Below are 27,692 nucleotides of genomic sequence, written 5' to 3' on the forward strand. Positions count from 1 at the left end.
TAATTTCTTGGCCCACACACTTGTGAATTTTCATTGTCCTGTGAGAAAGTATAAAACCCCAAAGGGTTGTTGCTTCCCTTGCTTCTAGTGTGTCACCAAGGCAGAACCTGGAGATTGCGTAAATACATTTCTCTATTTTAATTAATTGCTAAATTTCAATTTGGTTTTGATGAGTTAATTTAGAAATATTTCTTCATTCTCTTTATATTCTTGGCAAGTTAGATATTCCACAACCGAGGAAGAGCAAACACAGCTCAGTGTGTGTTGTAGTTGACTGTACAGTCTCTATACATCAGCAGGATCTCGTGGATGCTTAAGTGCCACAGCAGGTTCCACATCTTTGTGTTACATTCTTTAATTGAGGTGTGGCAAACTCCTACTGAGAACATTACCTGTATCCTGGACTTTGCATAAGGTTTTACTTTTGATGCACTCTGTATACACATTTTCACTGCGTTTTTTTCTTTTTATTGAGAGGCATTAACTGGGTGATTTTAACATAAGCCTGTTTCTGCACAAAGAATACTGAAGTAGAGATTGTATCTTAACTCACAGTTCCGTTCTGGTTTGCTAACTCCTTCTGGTTTACTAACAATTCTCTTGTGCTCAACTTGAATACAAGGTACTTCCTCTGTGTACTTCAGGACTATGCCAACATCAGAAAAAACATGAAGAGTAATGAAAGAGTGACCCCCATAACTGGTAGAAACTTCCTGCCCCCTAAGTTTTAGCTGCTAACTCAGACAGCAAGCTGAGGGCTGTTAGTTCTGGCTGATGGAGCCAGAAATCCTAACTTCTACCATCCTGAAAAGACACCACTTGTTGGCTGTTTTTTTTACTAATGGAATAGTTTAAATTAGTTATCTAAGAAGGAAAGTTTCATGTATCCCACAGTAAATATGTGTCTTTGAGATCTCCATGGTCCCACAGTCATCATGACTCCTCTCTAACTCAGTTTTCAGTCTTTAGCTACTTGTTACATCTTTGACTTGCATTGAGGGTTTGAGGAATGCTGGTCCTTCTGTCATTCTTGACCTTGCTTGGGGGCTGGGGAGCTACATATATCCTCTGTGAAGCTGCAATGAACCACACCTTACTGTGTAACCTTCACTTGCTGCTGTATCAGAGGGAACTGTGGTTCTGTAAAGTAATCACTCCTTTCTTTCATGTTTATGTTCTGACATCATTAATACTGACAGTACAGCTCTGGGAATCATTTGCTAGTTAGATTGAACAGTCTTTCTGCTGTCTCAGCATTGACAGGTTGCAAAATGTTTAATGTATTACTTCATATTACAAACACATTTCAGTAACAAATCCATTAGCAGATCTAAAAATCAAAATAGATGCTCAGAATTCAGAAGTAGGATCAATCTAAAATTTTAATGTATTGCTCTTTCTTAGCATTTTCATCTGTGGGTAGCAGTTCTGTACATAATGATTGCCATCCACAGTGCTGGAACAGTCGTACAGAGGCAGGGAAATGTAGTCAAATGAAACCTTGGTCAAGTGTTTAATCCCAGGGGATTGCAGGTGTTTCATAACAGTATTTTATGCTTTATGTTGTTAGACTAGGCAGTACCTCTGATGCCAAAGCCAGTAAAGAGATAGTGAATATATGAAGAAAAAGTAAAAGCATACAGTGAGAAATCTTTGCTCAGTAGGAAACGTGTTGCCCGCTTTTTAGATCTAAATGGGTGCTTTAGCACATTTTATGCATGGATTCTCACATCAGAGTACAGGAATTACTCTTTCAAATGCAATAAAGATAATTTAGATAGCTGATTTCCCAGCTTTTTCATTCTGTTGAGTGTATAAAGCATTCTATCTAGTTCAAATGCCACTGGTGGATAGAAATTAGTGATATAGGACAATTATAAGAGGTGTTTTTAAGGAAGATGATGTATTAAGTGTGTTTCCTTCACCTTTTGGATATTTATATTTTGAATGTTTTTGTAGATTAACTGCTGTTCATAACATTTCTATTTAAGATTTTATCTGAAGTGAAGTTTTATTTTGATTAATACATATGATATTTAAAATATTGGGTGACTTCCAAATAATTCTTGTTTTTAAATTTGAGGGCTTCCAGCAAATGTCAAGTGTTAATCTTAGGCCTGCTCTTAAATTCTAATCAGCTAAGAGCATAATTGTTCAGTAGAGAGTGAAGTAAATTACCTTCTTACACACAGTGGCTTACAGAACTAGTGGGAAGGAAGTTCCAGAATTGGTGGCCATGTGCTCCAAAATGCAAGGAAATGCTCTGCATACTGAAGATCCCATTAGTCACCCTCCCTTTGAAGAGACAAGGGTAACCTTTGCGCCCTGGTGTCTGAAGTATTCTTGAAATTAGTGGGACTCCTTCCAGTGAGTGCCAGGATTTTAAATTACGTCGTACAGGGGATGGCTGTTGACATTTGGATGAGAATGGAGCAGTGTTGTTAAGTGCTCTACATTTTGGAAACTTTGGAGCCAATTTGTTCTGATTCTCTCTGTAGGTTACAACTTTTCTAGAGCCTGGCTCTTTGGGCATGTGCTGCTTCTGTGTGCAATCCTTTAGGAGCAAGCTGCATACATATGCAGTAAAGGGGAGTATTGTCCCTTGAAAGCAGGAGGTGAAGGCTGGTGGATATAGCTGAGTTTATATAAGGCCAAATCCCCTGATACGCAGTTGTGGGCAAAAGATAACTCTGGAATCACTATGAATTAGACAAAAAGTGGTTTATCTTAATTTTTTGGTACTTCTAGAAATCTGGTCCACTTGCACTTTGCTAACTTTCAGCAGGATCTGTTGTACTTGACTGGTTCCTCGGATGCCTCTGGCATGACATCTGAAGTAAAGATCAAAGATTTCCCAAGGGGAAGTGGAACGTGGGACTGTGAATGTGTTCTCACTATTTAAATAGTCATTAGGCCAGATTTTGCTGGATTCACAGATGCCCAACCAGTCTTCCATATTCATGAACACTCTTCATCTGCTTTGACAAATGGTGCAATTTGAGAATTGAGCTTTCATCTTTTTGCTCTGGATTCACCAACCTCTGAATTTCTGAACCCAGTTCACCTTGGGTTCAGAAATTCAGAGGTTGGTGAATCCAGAGAAAGCTCCAGGTGAATCTGGCCATTTAATTTTTATCTTCAGCTGGAGTGTTATTCAGTGAAAATCAGTAATGTAGATTTTACTCCTATTTTCTGTACATCTTCTGCTGGTTTAGAACATAATGGCCTTTTCTGTGGGACAGGTTTTTGAGCTACCTTTCTGCCAGCTTTTACAGAATTTCCCAGTATCCTCTTCTGTATTAATAAAATTTAGAGCTTAGTTTATCATGTGATGGAGAGCAGGAGGAAAAACATGTAGTTCTCTGCTGTTCAGGGAGATGAGGCAAAAAGATTTAGTGCAGGTTCTAAATCATGTTTTGAATAAAACATAATACTTCTCAAAAAAACATTTACAGTATTTCCTCAAGTAAAAACAACAATATTAGTGACTGTGCCAACACTCAACATTTGCAACTCCCAGGTTAATATTGTCAGTGGGTACTACTGCATTCAGTTTAAAAAGTGCAGCAAATCTACCTGACCACTAAATGGCACTCTTTCCTTTTCAGAGCCAAAACCAGAGGAAAGGTGTTTAAATCAAAGCTGAGGGATAATATGCAAATGTTTTTTTTTTCTTATTATCTAGTCTCCAAATTGTTGTTTGTCACTAAAAGAAAACTGACTTATTTGTTCATTCTTTGCTTTGCATTTGGTATGACTGGTAGAATCTGAACAGAAACTGATGAATTTGTAATGGCTTGGGTTTAGCTGTTGCATGGTTTTTATAACTGCCTTCTGTAGAGAACTTCACCCATAACATGAAGAGAAGCAACTGAATTTCTTTGCAAGTTAAATTTTTATTTGATTCATGTTAGGAATTTGAATTACTCCTTATTGCTAATTTTTTTTTTGATGTTTAATGAGGTTAGAGCAAATCTCATACAGGCCTTGGTGGAGACCACTGAGCTCTGGTTATTCTGTTTGCAGCATCATTCTGTATGAATGATGCATCATTGTCCTGTGTGGTCTGCTCTCAAGTTTTTCAGACATTTTCATATGGGTGCCAGTACATGGTGAGTTAACAGACATCTACATGTTATGCAGACTTGTTACCTATGCAGAGGAAAATATTTTTTGAAGAAATTAAACCCGTGTAGTTTTATATCTCGTTTTCTGATACATGATTCTTCTTTCACTCCGTTGAGTTCTGTGGGGCTGCAGTGTAAATATCAATATCAGATTTGAAAATTATGGCAAGAGGAAAATGGTTTAGATAACTTTGTTGAAGAAAACAGCCTCCAAAATGCTTTTCTACATGCTAATGCTAGTTTTCTTGCCATGACCTCTTGTATAATTAAAAACACTGGCTTACAGGTCAATACAACTGGAGCATCCCTATCACACCCTCTGAAGTGTGACTTGGAATAACCAACTTTTTTGACTCTTACCTCAGTTCATCAAGTCCAACCTCCCAAATAGCAAAGTGATTATAGTTTGCCAAGTTATGCCATGCAACTTTAAAATATATACTTGAAAAACACACATCTTAGTTTTAATCTTAATTTAAATATGTCTGTAGACAGTCACCAATTTTGTTTAGTATTTGGGTTTTTTTTTTCCCCCCAGTAGTTAATTTGCTTTTAATGCTACTGTTTGACTTCTGTTTATTTAGGGAGGTCTGGAATTTCCACCTATACAGGATCACATACAGTGTAGTGTATCTTTCAGTCATCTTTTTGAGAAGTTGAAATGGTAACCGGCTTGAGCCCGAGTTCACTGATTTCAAAGTCACCAATTCCATGTTTGTATAGCCAAGGCTTGTGTTGGATATTTTTGCAGTGGCAGCACAAGGAGTTGCTGGTTTACTCTGAACCAAAACTGCACTTCAGAGGCGTAATGATAGTCTGTATTCTTTCTTACTAGGGCTGTAATCCTGCACTGAGCTCCATTTGAAGGGTTTGTTAAAATCATCTGGTTTAATTGCTCTTCAAGATTGCTGAGCTTGTCTCACATTCCTGTCATTTTGATCCCAACCATTTTTGCCAAGCACAACCTGTTCTTATTTCAATTTATTTGTCTTTAAGGTAAAATACATTGCCCTCAAAACTTGGTTGGATTTCAAGCCCTAGTGATTTTCTTTTTTTTGTGGGTGTTTTTTTTTTTGTTTTTGTTGTGGTTTTTTTTTTTTTGTTGTTGTTTTTTTTGTTTTTTTGGTTTTTTTTGGTGAAAATTTGAGACTTTTAGAGAAAGTGTGAAAAGGCCATCACCATAATGATCAATGGTTTTATTGCTTTTCAGAAAGATGCATACATATTACTTGGCATATGCTTTATCTGCAGAACAGATGTATGGCTAGAAGTTTGTACTTCTGAAAATCAATTGGAAAAATTATGCTGTTATTTTGACCATTAATTGGAAGAAATCCTCAGATCATTTACAAACCTGGCATTGCAGTGACCTGTACTCTTCAAAGTTTTGCATCAGGACTATAATATTGAACTTCTGGAAGAACCACAGGATGTGCCTGTGCCACATGTCAGATCAGATGATCCCAGTAGTTGCATTTGGCCTTGAGATCTAGTAAATCATGTGCAGTAAGCACAAAGCATAGCAAAATCTGCAAGCTGTGCAAATGGGCAGCCTTCTAAAACTGCAGGTACATCAAATAGTATTCTCTTTCCCAGTTTTCTTTGTGGCATGGGAGGCTTTATATCATTCCTCAGCTGCCACTAACCTTTCTTGTCACCTAGCCAACTTGTGAACATCATTTCCCTGGTATTGCATGAAAAGCTGTGTGAACAGCTTAGGAAATTGCTGTACTGATTATCTTCTGGAGTCCATCCTCTGCTTGCTGTCGCAACACACCCGTAAAGAGCCTTCACTTTGCAGCCCTCTGAACATCCAAGTGTTCTTCCTTTGCACCCAGGTTTAGTGGGTGCCTGCCATAGGTTCCCACAGGAGGAAGGTGTTGTGTATTCTGTCTTATCCCGTGGTTTAACCTGCTCTTCCTTAAAGCCTCTCCATTTCCCCTCTTGGTTCAGAGGTCTCACTAAGTGCTCATGCTGGCCCCTCATGCTGGCCCCTCCCTTTGCTGCTGGAGTCCTGAGTGGTGAGGCTGTGGGTGATGCCCTTCCCACTTTGCTCATTTCCCCCGTGCTTTGGTTACGCTGGAGCAGTCCGCTGGAGCAGTAGCCAGCTGCTTGCTTATGCATGCTTCTTTGCTGGATTGTTAAATGACTGCAGGGACACTTGGGCTCAGTTTGCTTTCTTGTATGAGTGTATCACCTTGAAGAGAGCAAAGGTATAAAATAAATTGTTTGCATTTTATAATAAATATGGACAATATGTTCCCAGAGAATAGAAAGTGAGATCTTTTCTGTGATGGGTCCTCTGTTCATTTCAATGTCTGGTGAAAATTTCTAATAATTGGTATGTAAGTGACTCCTGTGAAGGCAGGGATGAGTCTGGAATGGCTATGACCAATGTGCTGCTGTAGGGGCTGATCACTGAGTTGCTTGTCCATGGGGTTGACAAAGGCTGTCATTCTGTAGCTGAAAATATGTACAGCTCTACTGGCAGCTGTACCTGGTGCTCCTGCTAGTGACTGCTAGCACAGCTATAATAGAAAGCCAAATAGCCTCCTACTCCTGCAGAACAAAAATACCTCGTGTCATTTTCCTGGTGAGCCTTTGTTGTTAGAATCTGCAAGGAAAGCTGACATTGTGATTTTATTTAATAATTTCTCTTGGGAAACTGTGCTTTTGGAGGTTTATCTGTGTATTAATTTCTTAAATAAATTTCTTGTGACTACAGCCATTTGATACAAACCACAATAAATTAATATTTATAAATCAGTCTTTATTTCAGCTAGGCCAAGAATAATAGTTGAAGCCAGGAGACTGTGCTCCTGCAAATACTTGCTATTGAGTTTTGGCAGTTTTACTTTCAGTGAGTGACAGTTGAGGATATTGTTGTCAGAGTAGTCATTCCTTCAGGGGATTGTATTATGCCTACAGAAATGCCCTGCAGGCCTTTTTATATTCCTTCTTTTAAGATTCCGGTGTCACAGTCACTCCTGTTTCTCTCTTTTTCTTGAAGGCATCACAAAACATAAGTGGAAACCCAGATGTGATCAAAGGCGTAACTAAAACTATTATTCTTGTCTTGGCTGAAAAAGGAAGTTGGAGGCAGCTGGCTCTTGCAGCTGGTGGCATCCCTCTTGGGATTTCCTCCATGTCCTGTAGGAAGAGAGATAAAGGTTTCTCAGTTTCTGGTACCTTATGGCTATTACTAGGGCATGGCTTTATGCTTGCACCTGAAACTACCACTTCAGTACTACCTTTTCCATTCTTACTGGAAAAGTGGAGTTTTGGACTGCTCTGTTTCCTTCCATCACCCAGGACCTGCCATGTCTGTCTTTCTTACTACCCAGTGAGACAGCATTGCCAAGAATGTCAGAGGCTCCCAGAAGGGGAAGTCTGGGTGAGCCTTGTTTCCCTGATGAACCCATTTGCAGCTGTATTCCATGGTAAATTAATTTAATTAATTTAACCAGTTATCTTTGGGAATAAACTGATGCACTTGTTTGGCCCACATGGCGATTACCACCATGCGTCTTAGACCAAATGACTGATGACCACTTTTTATTCTTAGAGATACTCATACTGTTCAATTATGAGATTTCCTGGAATTGGGCAGAATTAGGTATGATTGGTGGGGTTCCAATCTTCAGTCTTTCATTATAACCTTTCCCTCACACAGTTGTGTATTTATGCACACAGTTCTTATTCATGCTTGTGTCACAAAACAAGTCATAGACTAGAGTTTTAAAAATACAAGCTTGTGACATCATCCTGACTGATAGTGTTGCTAAAAGCTAGTGAAAGTTAGTTGTTATTTTAAAAGTTCTATTATTAACACTCAGCTAATGCTTTCTGACATTGAGAAGCAATGTCTACCTACTGGATACAGAATATGCCTTTATTTTTAAGGGTTGATTTTTCAATTCCTGTGTAGGCTGCTTGGAACAATATTTGCTTTAAGTAGTTCACTGTGAATAAGAAAGTATCTCAGAAGCAGCCTCAAGCACAAATAGATGCATTTAGAATGTTTTAGGTGTACAGCTGAAAAACTAACCCACTTAATTTTCTGTAAATGCAGTTACAGTTTCTCCTGGCCTTGCTACAGTGATCCATCATTGCAGGAACTGCATCAAGGAATGGTTGGTTATGGAGAGATCAGCAGGGTGGCCAGAGCTATGGAACAGGTTTTAAACAGGAACAAATGCAGGTAATACAGCCTGTAAAAGAAATGATTGGCTAAGTATCCAAAAGAAGTCTGTAAAATCCAGAGTGGAAGGTGAAGGGGAAATTGTGCATTGTCTTTTCCAAGACTAAAACTAGGGGAGTCAGATGAAACAAGCTGGTGGCAAGTTTAAAGTGGACTGATAGGAATATTTCTTCACATAACCTATATTCAGCTTTGGGAGTCTACAGGACATTGTGGATGCTACAAGTTCATGCAAGTAAGTAACTGAACAAATTCATAAAATCCCTGGGGGATTAGTAAATACAGGCATAACCACTTTGTAAGAGGCAAGTCTGCAAATCACTGTAAGCTAGGGGAGGCTACTTGAGAAGACTGATCAGGAGTTAAAATGCCACCTGAGGGATCTTTCTGCCTCAAGAGAGACCAAACTACAGTCGTTCTCTCAATACAGTGGAGTTAACAGAAAATATGTAAGAAGTGGGCCACCAGAATTGTCATTACCTATGGGATTATTTTAGGAATCGGTGTTTCCATCACTTACCATGTCCCTAGGATCCTTAGGTGATCAGGGCATGCCCTTTCATTCAGGATCAGAACTAGGGTCCTTAGGTGATCAGGGCATGCCCTTTCATTCAGGATCAGAACTAACATCAGCATTCCATTAGGCATGAACATTGGAAAATTACAGTTTAATTTCTTATGCATGGAGTACAAGATACCAGACCCAAATTTCACTTGTGGCTCTTACTCTGTATTATCACAGTGGCTTGTGACAACAAACTTAGGATACAAAAGCAAGGGTGCAGATATTCACTGCAGAACTGCTGGTGTGAGAGAACATACCAGTGTAGACAGCAAAAAGCAGGTATGTGTGTGCAGCCTTTGTGAATACTGTAAAAGAGCCGTGAAACATAAGAACCTGATAGAAAGTAATTCATTTGCCCATAATGGGCCTGTAATTGTTGCTATTACAAAATTTCTGCTTGTGACTATGTTGTGTTTAAGAACTGGGCCTGTGGTTTTATTGCAAAATTATTACAGCAAACCCTTTGGGGACTGTGAGCATATACACACATTCTCTTAAGTATTCGCTTGGCCAATATTGTGAAATGTAGCTGTTTCTAAAGGACAAGAGGCCCTAGAATAACTGTTGAACAAATGAAAAATAGAGATCCATTTAGTTTCCTTTTTTCTCCAAAGACCATCATCAAATCTAGAATCAAGCAGTAGGAAAATTAGGCTTTTTTATTATTATTTTTTAATACTAGGTGCTTTTTTTTAAATATAAGTAGATGGGCAAAAATAGCTTTCACACAAGGTACCTTGACCTTTTGTGTTGCTTTAGAGACTGAAAGTCTCCTTGGGCTTTAGGGTTTAATAACAAAGTAGTTAAAGACTTTATTGTGTTTCTGGGGTTGGGAAAGAGGATATGGATCTGAATTCATACATGTGGTTTTGCTGAAGTGTTTCATGCAGGTGATGTTTGGGGTTGATGGAGAGATAAGTCAGAATGCTGGTTCTTTTCTCAGCCCTCTGAGTGGCCCAAGACTATCAGAGGACATATCTGTGCAGTTAGGAAGGGATTAGCATGGTGGTTAATCACAGTTCTTCCTGGACATACCAGAATTAATAGACTGGATTTCAAGATCCTTTCTTACATGCTGTTTCTAATGTCAGCAGCTTTCCTGGCAAAATAGCTTGAGTTGCGTGTTTTAAATGTTCTCTTTCTTTCCTCAGCTCTTCACTTGTTCTAATCTACTAAAGGAATTTTCAGTGTAGCCACTCTTCCTTTTTGGTTGGTTGGTGTGTTTGGGGTTTGTTTTTTTGTTTGTTTGAGCAAAATCTCTGTTTTAATTATAGCAGTTCTTCGTCCTGAATTTCCCTTATCTGAAGAATCTGTATAGGGGTTACATATTTCTCAGCTCTTCCTTGTCCTTTGCTCAGAGCACCTCAGAGGGTGGCTCATTTCCTGAGCCTTTTCATGGCAGAGAGACATTTAGGAAAACATGTGCCAAGATGTAAATGCCTGCACCGAGAATTGGTGTTCCAGAGTTATTAAAACATAACGTCTGGCCTTCAGTAGTAAAAGGGATGTGGGATTGGATACTTGGGATCCAGATGTTGCTCCCTCATGATCTAGTCCCCTGTCTCCTACAGTGGCAGCTGATAGACATTTCAGGGTAAAGAATTCAGTGCTTTCCGTGCTCCTGGCTGCTTGCCTAGCTTTTGACCAAAGCAGAAGGGTTTTTGGTACAAAACAACGTCTGTTTCCAGACTTGATCTGTCTCTTGAATGATGAGAGCTGATAATTTTAAACTTCATAGGCATAAATGTAAATACTTTGAGTTGTCAGGATAAGTGCCCAGCTTTCTGAAACCTAGAAATATTTCACTGTTTTCATGTCCCTGTGTCATAATTCCCATATGCTTCATTGCACACTGCTTATGAACATTTCCCTTCTGTTTTCTCTAAGCAGGTAGTACTTGCTGCTAATTTCATCTTGCATCTTGTGTCAAGGGAGACTTTTTTTTTGATAGCAAGCAGTGATAACCAGATTTTCTTTCTCCTCAATTAAAAAAAAGGGGGGTGGGGGGAAAGGGTGTACAATTAAGTGTTCGAAATAGGTGATGTAAATGACATCCCTAGAGCTTAAAAATCTTTTTATTCTCTGGAGAAACACGTTCTATTCAGTAGCTGTTGAAGGCTTTCTACTGTCCTACTCTTTAGGGAATTAAAATTTTTTCACTGGTTGGTTCAAAGTAGAAGAAAAATGTTTAATTAGTCATTCTCATTGTTCTTGAAAGAAACAGCAAAGGGAAAAAAAGCGCTATTGTTTTTCTTTTCCAGATGTAAAGATCTGTTTTGATAGTGAGTGATGTTCTGGGACTGCTTAAACCAGCTAGGGTAAAGCCAAGCCAGCACTCCTAGTGATAAATATATGGGGTACTTTTAAAACACTTGGCGATGGAAGAAAACAAGCTGTATGCGTCATTAAACTGAAGGATCTGGGGAGAAACTCTGCAGCTTGAAAAGTAGTACAGATCTTTGTAATAGTAGTCTGTGAACTTAGATTGTTTTCCCTTTCTGTAGAGTTCTCCTTTGCATGACTTGTAATTGGTAGGCAGTGTCTTTTGTTTCACTGAGAAAAATATGTTTCTTTAACATATAGTAACACATAGTAACCATGTTCCTCCAATTGTGTTATTTCACTGCAAATCTTAGATTGTTCATGTATTGGTTGAATTGCGAATAAAGGACTGAAAAATACCATCTCACCTGCATGCAAATTGTTTTTTTTTTTTTTTCTGAAGGTATTCACTGTATAACACATTCTGACATACTAAATGTTAGTTTCTTAAAGAAACTGCTACAGGTAGTGTGAAATTGGCTGATTGTTCCCCTTGTTGGTAGCTTGTACAGTTTTTTCCACCGTTCTGGAGGTATGCATCAGGAATAATGTAATAGGCTGAGCCAGCTGATTACACTCACGGCTTTGCCAAGCACTAACTCAGATGACTGAAAATTCTGCTTTCCTTACTGATTCACGTGGGAAGGCTGAATTTTTTTAAGTTCTTTCTGGATGTTAAGGAGTCAGTTGGACGCATGAGAGGATTCATGATTAAAAGGAGGAATTCCTTAGAAAAATTGTTTTTCTGATGTTTGTGGTGTTTTGAGACTCGAACAGACTTTGATTCATAAAGAGTACAGCATGTAGACATCATGAATGGTCTTTTTTGGGGTAATGTAAGCCACTTGTAGATTAAAAAATGAAGGTGTAGAAATGAAGCTACACTTAAGAGTTGAGTTTGGAATGTAAAATGCAAACAATCTAAAGTAAAACAATGTCCATCCCCATCAGTGTTAAAATTGAGAATCCGTATTCAAGCATGTTCTCATTATTTTAATGCACGTTACGAACAGATAGTAAGAGCTTACACTCCAGTAGGTGAGAATTACTTGCTGCTGTGCCATTGCTATTTCATGACATTTTAGTTAATTATACTGTCCCATAATGACTTATGACTGTGCACAGAGACTTGAGATAAAAAGGAGGAACTGTAGTGGTTTTCAAAAGCGAGACCAGAGTACTGCTGTTTGGAATAGGGGGGATAATAAATTCGATGAGCTCCAGTCACTGGATGACCACTGGGTTTTCTTCAGCTGTAAATTAGGGGATTATACAATGCCTGTGTAGCATTTTTTATTAAACAAAAGCAATTTCACAGTTTAATTCATTTGTGAAATTTCTGTAAGGAGTGGGAGACTAGCAGCGTCTTCTTCGTTACTCGTGATTCCCTCTTTTATCTTTCTTTGTATCTGCTCTGATGGACAGTGCCTGATCTAGGGCATACCGTCCCCTGTGATGCTTGTCACCAGACCTTTTACAAGTTCTAAAGTAATAACTTGATATTCAAGTAGTACGACAGGTCTTCTGAAGAAAAATATGTGTGTGCTTCATCCTTTATGCTCCCTGTTTTATCAGTGTTTGGTTAAAATTCAGGTACTGAATATCAGTGGTGCACTATGACAAGCCTATCTTTTTGCGATTCTTTGACTGCAAATAAAGAGACTAAGAGACATAAATGTTCTTATTTGCACATCTTCAGTTGCTGGTTGTAATGAGAAAATACTTTTTTATAAATTACTTGGTGCCTACCAGGCAGAATCATGCATGCTAGTAGGTGGTCTGCTGATTGTACATAATATAGTAGGATGTAAAATCACCTAACATTCCATTTTTCTTATGTTGTCTCTTTAGTTCATTGTAGTTTGCATTAGTTTCATCTTAATCTGTTGTGCATCAAGCTCTAACACAAATCCTACTTGCATGCCTGTAGTCAATATAGAAAGTTCTCTCTGTGTGTGACCATGTTTTGGAGATGTGTGTCCCTGATAGTGACAAAGGATTGAGTAATGCTGGTTCCAAAAAAATAGGGAAGGTGAGGCTTCAATACTGGTCAGTACTGGTCATCTTAGGTGCCTTAGTCACTTAGCACAGTGTGCACATTAGTATTTAAAATAGAAGCATAAACAATGCTGGACAACATCAGATGAATAAAATGCAATTACAAGCACTCCCTGAAAGGTTTCCTTCCTGACAGCTGCCTGTACTCAGCCATTTGTGCTGCCTGCTGAATGGCTCAGAGCTGCTCAGAAAGCAAAAAAAGACCTTTGTAGAAATATCCAGCCCTCACCTGTTCCTGTTAGTGTTTCAGGGTGTTTGTGGAGCACCAGTGTGTCCTGCTGATGTGTGCTGAGTTTGGGCTGAAGGTAATTCGTGACCTTGGGGTAAAATGGCACAATTGGCTCTTCTTGACCTAGTCAGGGCAATGTGGGTGAAGTTTTACTCCAGTTTTGCTTCTTTTGTAAGGGGAGCATAGGCTGTGCCAAAGGCATGTTGTCTGTGGGCAATAAGGAGGCACATGATTGTGGAGAATGGAATAATGATAAATAAATGTTCACAGTTCGGCATTCCCAGCTGTACCAATCTTGCATAAATGTATGTACTTGTGAAATGTGTTCTTTCTGGTTTTGAATTGCTGAGAGTTTGCCACAGTCATTCTGGTTTTACAGGCGATGTTACTGGATCTGTGTGCTTGTGTGCACTCTCTGAAATAGTTCTGTGTGTTATAAAATACTGCGTGTCTTTTTAAACACAGGCCACCACATTTCTTCTTGCTTATACATTATATATTATAGTAGCAAATATAAGAAGCTGTCGTGCTTTGTTCAATAAAACTAACTCTTAATTCTAGCTTGTATTTGTTTCAGAAAGGTATACCTTGGCTGTAAAGGAAATCTATAGCTTCAAAATCAGTAGGAATAGTCACTGCTAAAAGCTGAATTACTAGTGGCACTTAAATTTCAGAATTTAAGAACGTGTAAGACTTGTAACATACACAGTTATCTTTCAGAGGTCAGAAACTTTTGGGTATTCATTTATTAGTGCTAATTGAGCCAGGGATCATTCTTCCAGTTCTAAATATTGTCTAAGTTGTAACATTCAGCACAGGAATACAGATACAATTTTTATTAAAAGAAAGCATGACTCAGTATATCAGATATCACTTCTAGACCACTTGGATTTGGCCTTTTTGGAGTAAAGTGAGTCATAACAGTTAAAGGTGAAAAATAAATCCCTAATTAGATTTTTTCAAATGTATTTTCTTACAAAGTCTAAAATATTTGAAGGTGGGAGGTTTGCCTGGAAACCACCCATTATTTTCACTCTTATTTTCAGTCTGTAATGAAAAAGAACTAAGAAGTGAATCATACTCTGATGTCATTTATGAAATATAAGTCCTTTTAGGATTCAGACACATCAGTGAGCTAGAGCAGACTGACAGCAGATCTTGTGCTAGGTAAAACTTAGTGAATGATCAGTCAATGGCAAAAAAAGTGCAAAGCAAGCATGTTAGGAAATGTGAAAAAAAATGGCATTTCCATTGCATGTGACCACAGTGAAGTCTGATTAATCATTTGCATTTGTGTTAATCACAACACGAATCTATTGTTTCTTTTTTTTTTCTCCTTTAAAGTAGAAGCTGAGTTCGCTGTTTACCACTGATATTTTTTGTCTTTGCAGTGTGCCGGGAGGACTCATACCAGTCAATAGTCTCATGTGCTGCTGTAGTACTTACCCCTGTAGAGACGACAGTGGATACAAGGAAAAAAGAACAGATGATCATGCCTGATGTGTCCAAACAGTGAGTTATTCAAATAACACCAGCTTTTACAAGTGCAATTTAAACACCAGGCTAGATTCCTTCTTGTGGATATGCATATACTCCCTCCTTTCTCTTTCATCAGGGCTTTCATAGGTGTTTCCAAAAGAAGAAACTGGCCTGAGGCTAAGCTGCTACTTTTGTTCATTAGCCTACATTTTTTCCCAAGACTTTTGGTAATGACATATATAGAGGGAATGGGTGTTTGTACTCTGAGAAACTGACTTTTTAACAGGTTTGATAAGGTGATTTTTTTTTGTTTAAATAGGCCTTTCATTCTTACAAGTACTTGATTTTTATGATACATAAATGCTCAGCTTATCTGAGATATTTCAGTATTTTCCAGTGACCGTTTTACCCCTGTGATACAAGATATGATGGCATCTTCAAAAGTGTGGTAGTGTTCTTCCGGGGAAATTCTGTCTACTTAATTAGACTGTATTTTGGTATCTTGCATTAGATGAGAATCATAACCAAAGAGTGCACAGTAACATTTGCCTTGTAATACCAGGCAGGATGGTTATTTCTTAATGATTGAGTCCTTGGAGAATAGAAATAATTTTGTTCTCATGAAGAGAAAGGAAAAAAAAAAAAAAAAGAATTGTAAGGCTTTATCACAACACAAACTTGGGGTCTGTGCCTTTTAAAATGTGGAAGGTATTAAAAAACATGACAGTGGATAACATCATTGACATACTTACCACTTATGTTTAGTTTTCTGCTTCTCTTGGTATGTACAAATTTAGCTTTGGACTTGTCTGTGGAGTCCTGGCTTGCATGCCTATTTCAGTAAGAAAATTAAAACATCCCCTCACATCCCCAAAAACCACTGAAACATCCAAAACACCACTGGTGGATTAGAGTAGATTAGATGGGATGTGATATTGCTTACAGATCTGTCTATGACTTAAGTTTGTATCTGACTGTGGTATCTTTTTCAATGTGGTGATAAACCCATTTCATCTAGTTTACCTGTACTTAAAATTTAACACAGTATGTTACCTATTGTCTAGGTATTACTGCAAAGGCCTTATGTTTGAAATGCTGCTAGCATCTAATTGTTGTAGTGATTCAGTTGTGTGGCTCTCTGAATACCAAGGGATTTGAAAGGCACTGGGCTGCAAAATACTGTGCTGAAGTCCAGAATAACCTTTCTGGTTAGCTCAAAGCAGCCCAGAACATTTTTTCTTCTCTTTGCTAAAAGGGAAACCTGCACTGTTGTTTGATTGGCTTTTTCATCTACTGTGATGAGATTCAGCATTTAATAATACCTTGCAAATTCAAAGTAGGAAACTCTGGTATCTGTTTAGCATGTGCTGAATGAAGCCACCTCCTCGATTTTTGGTGTTTGGGTTTTTATTTTTATTTTTTTTACAACCTGATTAGTGATATTTTCTAAGAACACAGACACAAGTAAAGCTTGTCTTAAGCACTCAGAGGTCTCATACTCTAACCTCTTGCTACTCTTTGGATACTCATATTTAAAAATATGACCTGTGGCTCTGGAATTCTTCTGATGCGATGCCACCTTGTGCTTAAATAGATTAAATGTATTTGAACTTCTCCATATGAAACTGCATCCATGTATTAGTATTTTTAGACCAACATTTCTGAAAAGTACATTGGAAATGAAACAGAACCATCTTGCTTGAAAAAGTTTGCAACTGGAATTCAGTAAATTTTGTAGAAACATTTGAAGTAAAAGTAGGGAGGTGAAAGCATGCAGCTTCAAGAAAATCTACAGCATTATGAACAAAACATCAGCTGCTGTTCACATCTCCCATTTCACCCTGTGCTTCCTACATGGAGGTAGTTTTCTTCATATCCAGTTAATGGAAGCAAAACAGATTCTAATTCCTGTGTGTAAGTATCCCAGTGTTACCTGTCTCCAATGCAGACAATGCCCTTGACACTTGTTGAATTAACTGGAATGCAGACCCCAGGTATGAGCTGGTCTGCATGTGTGGATTATAGTTATTGATACTCATATGGGAAAAAACATTGATCCTTTGATTTTTATGCTTATCTTTGTTTGTATGGTTTTGACTTGCATGTCTAAAAACTGTGCATATCACAGTGATGATGAGCAGTGGCCAGTCATCGAGGTCCTGTAGGGAAGAAGTTTCTGCCTTCAGACCCTACAGGGACAGAGTATGTTTAGATTAACTAATGCTTTCTAAAGGTACATAAGAAAGTGTGTAATCCAAACCAGAAAAAACGCATATGAATGATAATAAAATGTTAAACAGATACAAATAATTTAAAATAATCTTGTATGCCGCAGTAAAATTATATCCAAGATCTTTAGGACTCAAGAAGCTGTGAAGACTGGGCAGAGAAAAAAAAAGCTTTTAATACTAGTTGTGTACTATTTGATTAATGATGTTACTTTGTTTTAGAAAGAAGCTGTTTAGTGTTTTTAAATAATGTATTTGCTTAATGTATTTTTTTTGTAAGCAGCAAATGGTGCCAGAAGTGGTAGCAGCAAATCTAAATGACATTTTGTCAGTGATTAGATCTTACCAGGATTGCAGGAGTAAAAGGCCAATTTTTTTCCCTCCCCTGTATTTTTTATTGGAAGCTCAAACCATTTCATCAGGGAGTAATTTCATAGTGATACACAGGTAATTGCTGACTCGTTGCTTGTGCACTGGGCAAAATCCCTACCTCAGTTATTCACCAGGGATGGATTTGGCAAGAGGCAGAGCATGCTTTTGTGGTTTTTGTCTTTCCAGTCCACAACAGATACCGAGACAGAGAAATACACGATCAGTGTGAGGTCAGGGTGAAAAATAAGAAATGTGAGCTCTGCCTTACTTTGTCTTCTCAGCCCTGCATGTTGTCTAGGATGTTGCATTAACTTTGCTATAATTTGTAGAAATACAAGACTTTAAAACCTCTTTCTGTCTTAATAGTTGAAGTTATTGAGGCCTCTTTGTGTTGCCATAGTGATACATCAGTCAGTTGTTCTCTAAGGTGCCCAGATGCTAAAACAATTGGAACATTTTGAACAGCGAGTTCTGCTTACAGAGTCCTAATTTTAGTCCTTCCTATCTGAATTCACATATAAATAAATCAGCTGCTGGCACAGAGCAATGGCATGAGGAATCCTCACTTCCATTTCAAGTTCTTATGAGGAAGCATGGGAGAGGAAGCATGGCCCAGGGTACTGTATGTTATGCTGTAAATCAATTCAGCTTCAGCTTCACTGGGCAAACGCTCAGCTGAAAGGTCAGCCTACAAGGGGCAGTGTGGAAAAAGAAGTGTCTAAGACACGTGTCCCTGAGCAGACAGTGTTCTGCTGCTGTGTGATGTTCATGTGTAAACACAGAAAACCATTAATGTGCTACTAGTGCAGGGAAAAACTATAGTGAAACTTAGGTGCACCATTTTATTTAAAGATTCAAAGTTAAGCTGGTACATATGTACTATGATTAGTTTCTTTGGATATGACTGCCCTACAGTTCAGAATAGCTGTGGCAACATGCAGCGCTCTGAGCTGGCCAATTTAAAGGTGGTTTGTGCATTAGTACTTCAGCTGCTGTCCCATTTCTGATTTTGATTTTTATTTAAAGATATTATTTGCTGTTAAAGTGTTCTTAGAGGTACAGATCTTGCTATGTCATGAAGCAGACACACTAATTTGACAACTCTTTTTTGTGTCAGAAATATTTTAATTGCCAAAAAGAGGTAAAGTTTTTAAACTGAAAGAAGGTGAATTCAGACTTGATCTAAGGAAGAAGGTTTTTATAATGAAGGTGGTTAAACACTGGAACAGGTTGTCCAGAGAAGTTGTGGATTCCCCATCCCTAGGGACATTCAAGGTGTGTTGGATGGGGACCTGAGCAACCTGATCTAGGTGTCCCTGTTTATTGCAGAAGGATTGGATAAGATGGGCTTTAAAGGTCCCTTCCAACTCAAATGTATTCTGTGATTTTACTTTACGATTCTAAATATCACAGATCATTTGACAACTCTTCAGACTCTTAAGATCAAGTAATTTTTTTTCTGATAAACGCCTGAATGAGCCTATGAAGTGATTATTTCCAATATTCTGTTTGTGCCAGAGCTGTTCCACTTGTACCTTGCAACTGTACTTACCTGAGCAAGATTTTTACACATCAGTTCAAATACATGAGAAAGCTTCTTGGAGTCACAGTGGCTACCTGGGTGCTTGCTGATGGAAGCAGGGTGCTAAGGGCGAGAGTTACTGCTTTAAGGCCATTCTGTTCAGCACTGTTTAGTACAGATGCCAACCCAGGACTTTGGTACTGATACAGATTGGAATCTAGGAAGATTTTGGTGCATATATAGTCTAAATTTATTAGCTGTAGTAAGCATATTCCAAAATTTAGGAGCTTTTTTCCCTCTCAGTTTCAAGCTGTAAAAATATAATTGTTACATCAGAAGACTGGTAATCCTTTTTGACTCTTGCAGCCTTGCCTAATTCCTTTCAAAAGAAGTTCTAACCAAGCTGATTATGTATCATTTTCCCCTTATTCAGTTGTAGGTTTTCTTTTAATTTTTTTTCCCCCTCTAATTTTTGTTTTTTGTTTTTGGTAAATTCCAGGGAAGTTTCTTCCCCTTGATGTAACAGTGTGGTTATCTTACCTCTGTAATTTTTGATGCTTCTGTTGCGATCCTGTTATTGAGAGATGCCTCTGCCCAAATTAAGCTGTAAACGAGGGCTTGAGGTGATCCCAGCAATATGTGCACAAGCAGTTGCTGCTCCACAGTTTGCCACAGTGGGAGCCCTTGTCTGGATGCATTACCCAGGATGTGCCAGGCCTGGAGCCAGGCCACCCTGCCACTCCATCCTGTGCTTATCTCATGGCAAAGTCCTTATGTGGTCTTAAAATCACATTTGCCTGTCTCAAACACAGTTTAGGTCCTTACAGCTCCTCAGTGGTGATGTGAAGTGTGGTCTCTAAAGCAGACAGCTTGTCAGGTAGTGGTGTCCACATCATGATTTGTGAATGCTCTGACAGCCCTTTCAAAAAGGCATCTTCCAGTAACGTGAAAAAGGGTTGCTTTTCACTCTTGTTTGGAAAACTGGATAAAACATGATTGGGACAGTGGGGTATGGAAGCATGCGTCGCTCTTTGGGTAATGCAGAGAATAGGGATGCCCCGTGTTGCTCTGGAGTGACAATACTTTGAAAGCTGTGATTCCAGCTCAGCTGAAAAACCTGAGACATCAGCTGGATTACACTGTGCTCTCCACCACTACATTTTAGTGATAACAGGTAGGAGAGCTAGAATTTTTATATCCATTTCTTTAAAGCAGGTACTTTGAAATGGAGTAAACATAAGCAGTGTGTTTATGCTGTCAGTGGTCTACCTTTACATTCTTTTATCTGTTTTGCTAGTTGGTCTTTAAGCTCTATTTAGCAACTTCAAGGGGAACTGAAAATTTCTATTTACTGTGTTATCTGTCACATGGTGTCCTTGTACATCCTGTATTGGTTTTTGCACATAATGGGAAAATAAGTTATTTTGCTGTACTCTCGTCTCCTTTGAAATGGGAAACTTTTCAGAAAGTAGTAAAAATACAGAATTTACACTTCTTTTATTGTCTGCTAGTTAGTTGAAAATCCTGCCTGACATTGCCTCTTGTCTAGGCTGCTCAAATTTGTAACTTCTTTCTGTTTGCTTTGAAGAAAAACAAAACAAAAAACCAAACTCTTTTGCTTCTTTTCCCTGTGTCCAGCCACTGCAAAAATGAGAATGATTTTGTAAAATCAATTATAACATAAGTAACAGTTGTGCAAAGGAAATACAATTGCACTGCAAAGTGAATATGGAAGAAAACTTCTATCTGGTTATAGAACGGGGAGTTCTCACGTTCCTTCTCAGTCACTGCACCCATCAATTTATAGGAGAGCTTGACAAGAAAGCAATCTACATGTGTTATTTAAATATCTGAGGAAGTTATTTGCAGCCAAGGGATTAAGCAGTTCTGTACACTTTAATTTGATCATGAGTTGCAAATGTTGAATAAGCTGGTTTTTGAGAGCCACTAATTGCAGTTACGGTACTTAGTATTTTCAATATTTTGTAGTTCAGCTCCTGTCTTTTCCTGTGTGCTGGTGAATAATGCAGGAGGCAGAGGAGTGATGGCAGTTGTCCTATGGAGGAAAGGTGTTATGTAGATTTTATCTATAGCCCTACCAAGAAAGCTTTGATCTTTTGCAAGTCGTTTGTAAAGCTTCCTCTTCCCTATGAGAAGAGATTTGGTTTCTAATGCACCATAAACTATGAGTGCTTCAATCATTTCCCTTTAAGTATTGCTAGTGTGACTGAACTCAACTTGATAAAAAGATATAGGATGGAATGTTAAGCAAGGTGCTTCATGAGGTCACTTTGAATCAAAATGCGGAGGATCAAGAAAATGACAGCATTTTCTAGTTGAGATGATGGTAACCTCAAAATGAGATGAGTGCATTGTATCATTGTGTAGCTAGTCTTCAGTAATAAAAGAAAATTCAGGAAATAAAAATGTGTAGGGATAATACAACTTTGCTGTTGATGTTTCTGAGCACCGAATGGTGAAAATTTGAATAGAACTTTTGGAGTCAAAATATAGTTACTGTAATGTACATTGGCAGAGAGTGTGGCCAAAGCTGATTTCAAACACTGAACTGCACAAAGGACAGTGCAGGTATAGTAATCTGGGATACAAATTTCCCCTGCCTTAAGAGCAAGCAGTCAACAACATAACTGCATCTACAAGTACAATTTCTGAACTAGATCTGAAATCAGTGTAAGAAAAACATTGTCACCAAATCACAGTGGCATTTAGAAAACAGCTTTGCCTAACGTAAGATCACTTTGTTTCATTCATATCTGTAAAATTCTATACCTTTATGATACCATAATGTCATTCCAGTTTTGGCCATCACCCTAAAAAGAATGTCCTTTGGAGTAAGATTATCAATTTATTTATCAGACCTGAGAAATTTTTTAAATTTGTAAGTGAAGTTAAAATCTATGCATTCCCATGCATCCTTCTTTTCTCTGTTCTCTGTGAATCATCATGTTGTCCACCAGGCACTTCTGCAATAGAGGAAGCTTTAATTACGTAATTTGCTTGTCCTTGATATCCACAGATTTCCCTAAAAGAGATACATCAAGATAAGTAATTGTGCACTATTTATTTAGAGAGCTTATTTGAAGATATGCCTTTGTTACATATATATATGGGCAGGTGTTTAACGTAGACTTGGTTCCAGAATGAAAATTTTGTCTTATGTGTACTGTAGTGTTTAGAAGTGTCTGCTTTATTTATATAAGTGAGAATTACAAATCAGAACACCAGTATCAACTTAAATCCAAAGCAGGAGACTCGCACTTGGCAACCAAGAACTCATCTAAACTGATAGCCTTGAGTAATCATTGCAAAATACTCTTGGCATGTCTGTTTTAATTAGAACAATAAACCATAAGACACAGTTTCGAATTTTAATTTTGTGCTGAGATTTTTGCTTTGTGATGAAATAGAAATTATTATATATATATATATCAAAACACCTTTATGTCCGGAACAAGTCTAAAAGGAGATGTAGTTGAAGTAAATAAAATCTTACCTGGTTCAATCGACCTTGAAAAGGAGGGTTACTATAGGTAATGCAGGCAGAGAGGTTTGAGACAGGCTTAGGCAATTGAAAAGAAATTATTTTATCTGGAGATCTCCATCTGAAGAGGTGCTGTTCTAAGTTGTAGCGTTAGTCACTTACAGCGTTTGTTATGCTAATAAAATGGCAGAGTTTTCCATTGTCTTATGTGGCAGCTGCCTAAGTCCTGAAGAGCACACCCATCGTCTCCTGGGATGACTGCACAGGCGCTCAGGCACAGTGTCCCTCAGAGGCAGGGCTACAGCTGGGCATGTGGAACATGACTCACTGACTTTGGATTTAAAAGAAAAAGCAGACTTCATTTTTGTCCAGTCTAAGTTCATGTCCAGCATAGACACTCAGAACAAGCATTGTTACACCCTCAGTTTCATGTATTAAAGGAGATGTACAGTTTTTATTTACCAGGTAAATTCAAGGGGCTGAAGGCACTTGATTTCAGGGCAGCACAAGGAATCCTCAAAATAATGGCCTTACTGTCTGGACTTCTCCTTCATTTCAGAAAAGCCATTTCTTGGATAGTCTGAGTGTAAAGTTAGATCATATAGGGGTTGTTGAATTTGTATTTCAATGATCAGTTCCTGTAGCATCCTGTATCAGTTGGGAAGGCAATGTTAGATCCTGTTGTTAACCTCGATTCCTGGTGTTGCCTAATGAGAACTTAGAGTTGCTGTGAAGCCTCACTGAAGGAGAGGCTTTTAAAGTACAGAACCAAGAGATTCAGGAGCAAGCCCATTTCACTCAAGTGGGGATAATGAGAGAAGTGCTAGCTGTGCCCATTTTATTCCTTTTTCTTGTACGTCCAAAATCTTGAAAGTATACAGAAATTATTTTGCTGTAAAATCGGGGCAAACAGGTATTAAACTTCTTTAACTCAGCCTTTCACTAACTTAAGTGGAAGTGCTCAGTCTTAGGAACCACTCCAGAAACAGAATTATACTTTCTGGTCTGTAAAAGCATAGGCTGTCAGTAAACTGTAACTGCAGTTCTGTCTGAGACACAGCCAGAAACTGTATTTTATCATCTCACAAGGAAATTACAGCAGGTTTGGGTCTGTACCTTTGGGCAGCAGAAACAGTCTAACAGAAACATTATCTAACTGCTGAAGAGATGAGGGTGGGGTGGTGGGGGAGGAGGGACCAGGGGATCATTTGTTTTTTAATTTAGAAGCCTGTGGTGTTTGTATTAAAGTACCACCTCAATTCTTATAAATTAGATTTCAAAACATAATTGCAGCATCAAATATAAAAATTAATCAACTATGTTATTACTTGTGAACAATTAAAGCATCATAAAATGAAAAAATATGAAGGAAATACACTTGTACGTGTAATGCTAGGATTGCAAAGTACTTTACTCGGTTAGACAAATGTATTGTAGATTAAAAGTAGAAAAAACAGTGCAAGTACATAGCAGAAATGTATTTGTTTCACAGTAATTTAATAATATCGCTGAAGCATAACAAAGAACAGCATTTCTTATAAATTTCTTACTGTCATTGGAAGGTGAAGAAATGAGGGATGTCACAGAAAAACTAGGTAGATTTGCATTTATAATTGCATGGTGTAGTTATTGGACTATTGTGCTGTGCTGTTTAATAGCTCATTGTATGATTCCACTGAAGGCATTGTCAGGTATTCTTTTGAATCTGATGGGTGAAAAATAATGGTGTTGTGGTGGTGGTATTACTGACTTATTGAGGGGTTTTCTAAACCAGTTACTTTGCAGAACATTCCTGAAAACCATCATCCTGTGCAGTAGCTATGTTGGGGTTAGCTTTGTTAGAAAATACACTACTCTTGAGTCATATTATCATGACTTAAATAGGAATACCACTGGAGCAAATGTAGGTTCAATCAGCATAATGCTTAAAAATATATAGAGTACTTCATGGTGCTTAAAGTTGAGATAGTACCTGCATCCTAGAGGGGAATGAATTATGTGAAAAAAACATATATACCTGCATGCTATGTTTCACATACTGTCAGGAGGAACTCACTTTTTGTTTAGCACAACTAAATTGAGAAGGATGTTCCAGAAGTGTGCTTAATCTAAATATTAGTATTTCTAAGAGCAAGTTTTGGTCTGTTTTGCTGAGTAAAAAAGAGATATTAGAGAAGGACAGAAATAATTTTAAGAACAATCTCCTTATCCCCACCTCTAGCTTCAGTTTGTTTTGTTCTTATTTTTTTTTCCTGGAGGTAACAAAAAAATAGAGGCAATATTCCTCTTTCTCTACCATGTACATTTTTCAGTGTATTTGTGAATAGCCCTGGGAGCAGTAATTTTAATAACCTATCAAAATCTATGTTTGCAGTGAGTACTGAATATGTTATTTTTACTTGCATGGATTTACTGATAGCAGAGGTGGAAGACTAAGCTAAAAAAGGAGAAGTGCTATCTTTCTTTCTTTATCTTCTCTTCACCCTCCTGTTTTTTTCCAGTCGATGCACTGGCTGTGTTGGCCACCATATGGGATTTATAAAACATAAAAAAACCAACGAAAAGGAAGATGGGAAATGGGCAGGTGGGAAGCAGAAGAAATAAAAGTGAAAAGACTGTGCATCATCACACTAGGACACATGCAGTGTCAGTGCAGTTGGATTGAGACATAAATTTGCAATTATATTGGAGTAAAGTTAAGCTGTAAAGACAAAATATTGTACCAGATAAGTGAATTTAAAAGGGCCGAAAGCTTCAAGAACTATCTGTACAGTTACAAAGTGAATACAAATGTAAGTTTTTCCTCCTGTGCTCCACGAGCAGGATTAAGCTCTGTTATACTGAGAACATCAACTGGCCCAGCTGCTTTTTATCAATAATAGCTGCAGTAGCTACCATCTAAAAAGATGTTCGTGAGGGAAGAATATTTTTTGGTTTTCTTTTCCTGTGCTGAAGCTCTTAAGTATTTCATGTGTTTCCAGATCCATTTACTAGTTCTTTCTGGATGTGGCAGGATTTCACTCCAATTGTTTTGGTTTTGGAATTTAATCCTCTCTTTATCATTACATAAAGGAGTAGTTTGTAGCTTTAGTTGCACATCAAAAAATATTCACTGCTGCTACATTGATTAAATGTGCAACAGCATGTATTGCAGATATATCCACCTAATATTAGTAATAATCCAGATTTAGAGCTTCCATCGCAGCAGCCCACAACATCAGCTTGTGTATAGCTTTAATAAATGTCTTCAAAAAATAGAAGCGGGGAAAGTAAAGGAGGCCAATGCTTTCATCATAAGTGTGATGCGACATTTTCAAAAACAAGTAGATATCCATCAAAATATGATAGGTTCCAACCCCTTTTTCCTCCCAGATCAGCTGTTTTATATGTTCAGTGCATCCCCCTAATCCCAAGAGGATTCCTTTGATGAGCAGTATAAGTAGGAGGAGGGAAATATAGATAGGAGGCTACTAGGAGTGAGCTATTGGGAAAAATCAAGGGAAGCACAGGCAGGGAGAAAAGGGAGGTAGCTTTGAGGTAAACTTCCCCATGTTTTAATTAGTCATGCTTATAAAGTGTACTCTTGATAAAACTCTTTATCTGCCTGTTTATTCATTTGTTTATGCAGAAAGCCTATAGGGTATTCATCCAAAAATATGGTAATGTTCCTCTAATTTTTGTACTGATCTACTGCTCCATCCCCAACCCTTTATTCAAACTTTTTAATACTGATTTTTCAGGAGCATTCCAGCCCCACTTCCAGTTACCTTGTTATTATGTCCTTTAGTAAAATCGACATATTTATGTACAATTTGAATATGTGCCCAGGTTACCGGTTTAGAAGATGTGAAGTTGAACAGGACTCATCTCTCCTGTCAGCCATAGGTGCAAAGTGACAGAGAGCTCAAGTCAGAGCCACAAAACAACCTGGAATAAACAATGACGAGATTTAAGAATTATTTTAAAATACGTTTCTTGATGTTTTGATTGCATCGATCTAAAAGGTCACGTGCACACAGTTTAAAGGCAGAGCAGGAGAAACAGAACTATTTGACAGAAGAACTAAATGGCAAGGTGATGCCAAGTTATTTTGTCTTACAACAGCCTCCTATTAATAGGGCTGCATTTTGGGCCTTATTTTCGTGATCGCTTTTAAAACTTAATCTGATGTTCTAATGTCATTTTTCTATTTCTTGTCGGGACCTGTATAAATAGAAGTGGTTGATACTTTTGACTGGAAAAATTTAGATGTTCTCGACAAACATTTTCAGAGATACAGTCTAGATAAACATTGCTATATTGACTATTTGTTGTCAATTCTGACAAAGTGTACTTCAACACTCTAAAATAGGTAAATAAGAACCTCTTCACTTTCTTGTCCAAGGAACAGTGCACTCTATTTGGGATAATTTATGGAGAAAATAGAAAATAACATTTATGGGTCAGTGAGAAAGCACAGGTGTTCAGAAGTAAGATTACCTATTGCTTTCTAAATCCTGTGCCTGTGTTGTGGGAACAAATACACATAAAACTAGTGTTTGCTATCAGATGGACTTGAAATGGAACTATGCAAGTAAGGTGTGTAATTATAATAACAAGTACTATCTGCAAGTTCCCTACTCTTAATTACGCTGTAGATTAAAGTCAGAGAATAAATACAGTGCTGATACAAACCAGATTATTTAAGAAATCTTAAGCAGGCAAATCATCATTCTTCATTTATTCTCCCAGAAATGAGTTCTGTTTTTCAAAGATGTCACCTAAAACCAGGAATACATTCAGAGGGCTTGGAATTCAGTCTGGATATGTAACAGGAATGAATCACAAAGCTAAGCCATAGTTTAAAAAGGAGTCATAGTCCTAGTCAGGTAGGGAATTTTTATATGCACTCTAGCAAGGCTTGTTTTTCTTCATATTTAAAGTTGAAGTTACTAAAATTCACCTGTTCAAAATAATATTTGATGCTTCCAGGTTTGTGCTATCTACATTCTTCTTCCTGAATTATTTTATTGTAATACTAAATACTAAAATGTAGTAAATGCTTTAAATTTCAAATTATATAAAGCAAACCTGAATTTATAATGAAT

At 37.9% G+C, this 27,692-nt stretch overlaps 1 protein-coding gene across 19 annotated transcripts in view; it reads left to right on the forward strand.

Moving 5' to 3' along the window:
• Positions 1-27,692, forward strand: part of CCSER1 (coiled-coil serine rich protein 1) — a 666,540-nt gene that overhangs the window by 190,694 nt on the left and 448,154 nt on the right. For all 19 annotated transcript variants that reach the window (XM_069013059.1, XM_069013052.1, XM_069013053.1 and 16 more), the window contains one exon: positions 14,894-15,014. In XM_069013059.1, the coding sequence (XP_068869160.1) occupies positions 14,894-15,014 (121 nt within the window). The remainder of the gene's footprint in view (positions 1-14,893; positions 15,015-27,692) is intronic.

The sequence above is a fragment of the Aphelocoma coerulescens genome, chromosome 4, assembly GCF_041296385.1.
Source record: "Aphelocoma coerulescens isolate FSJ_1873_10779 chromosome 4, UR_Acoe_1.0, whole genome shotgun sequence".
NCBI lineage: Eukaryota > Metazoa > Chordata > Aves > Passeriformes > Corvidae > Aphelocoma > Aphelocoma coerulescens.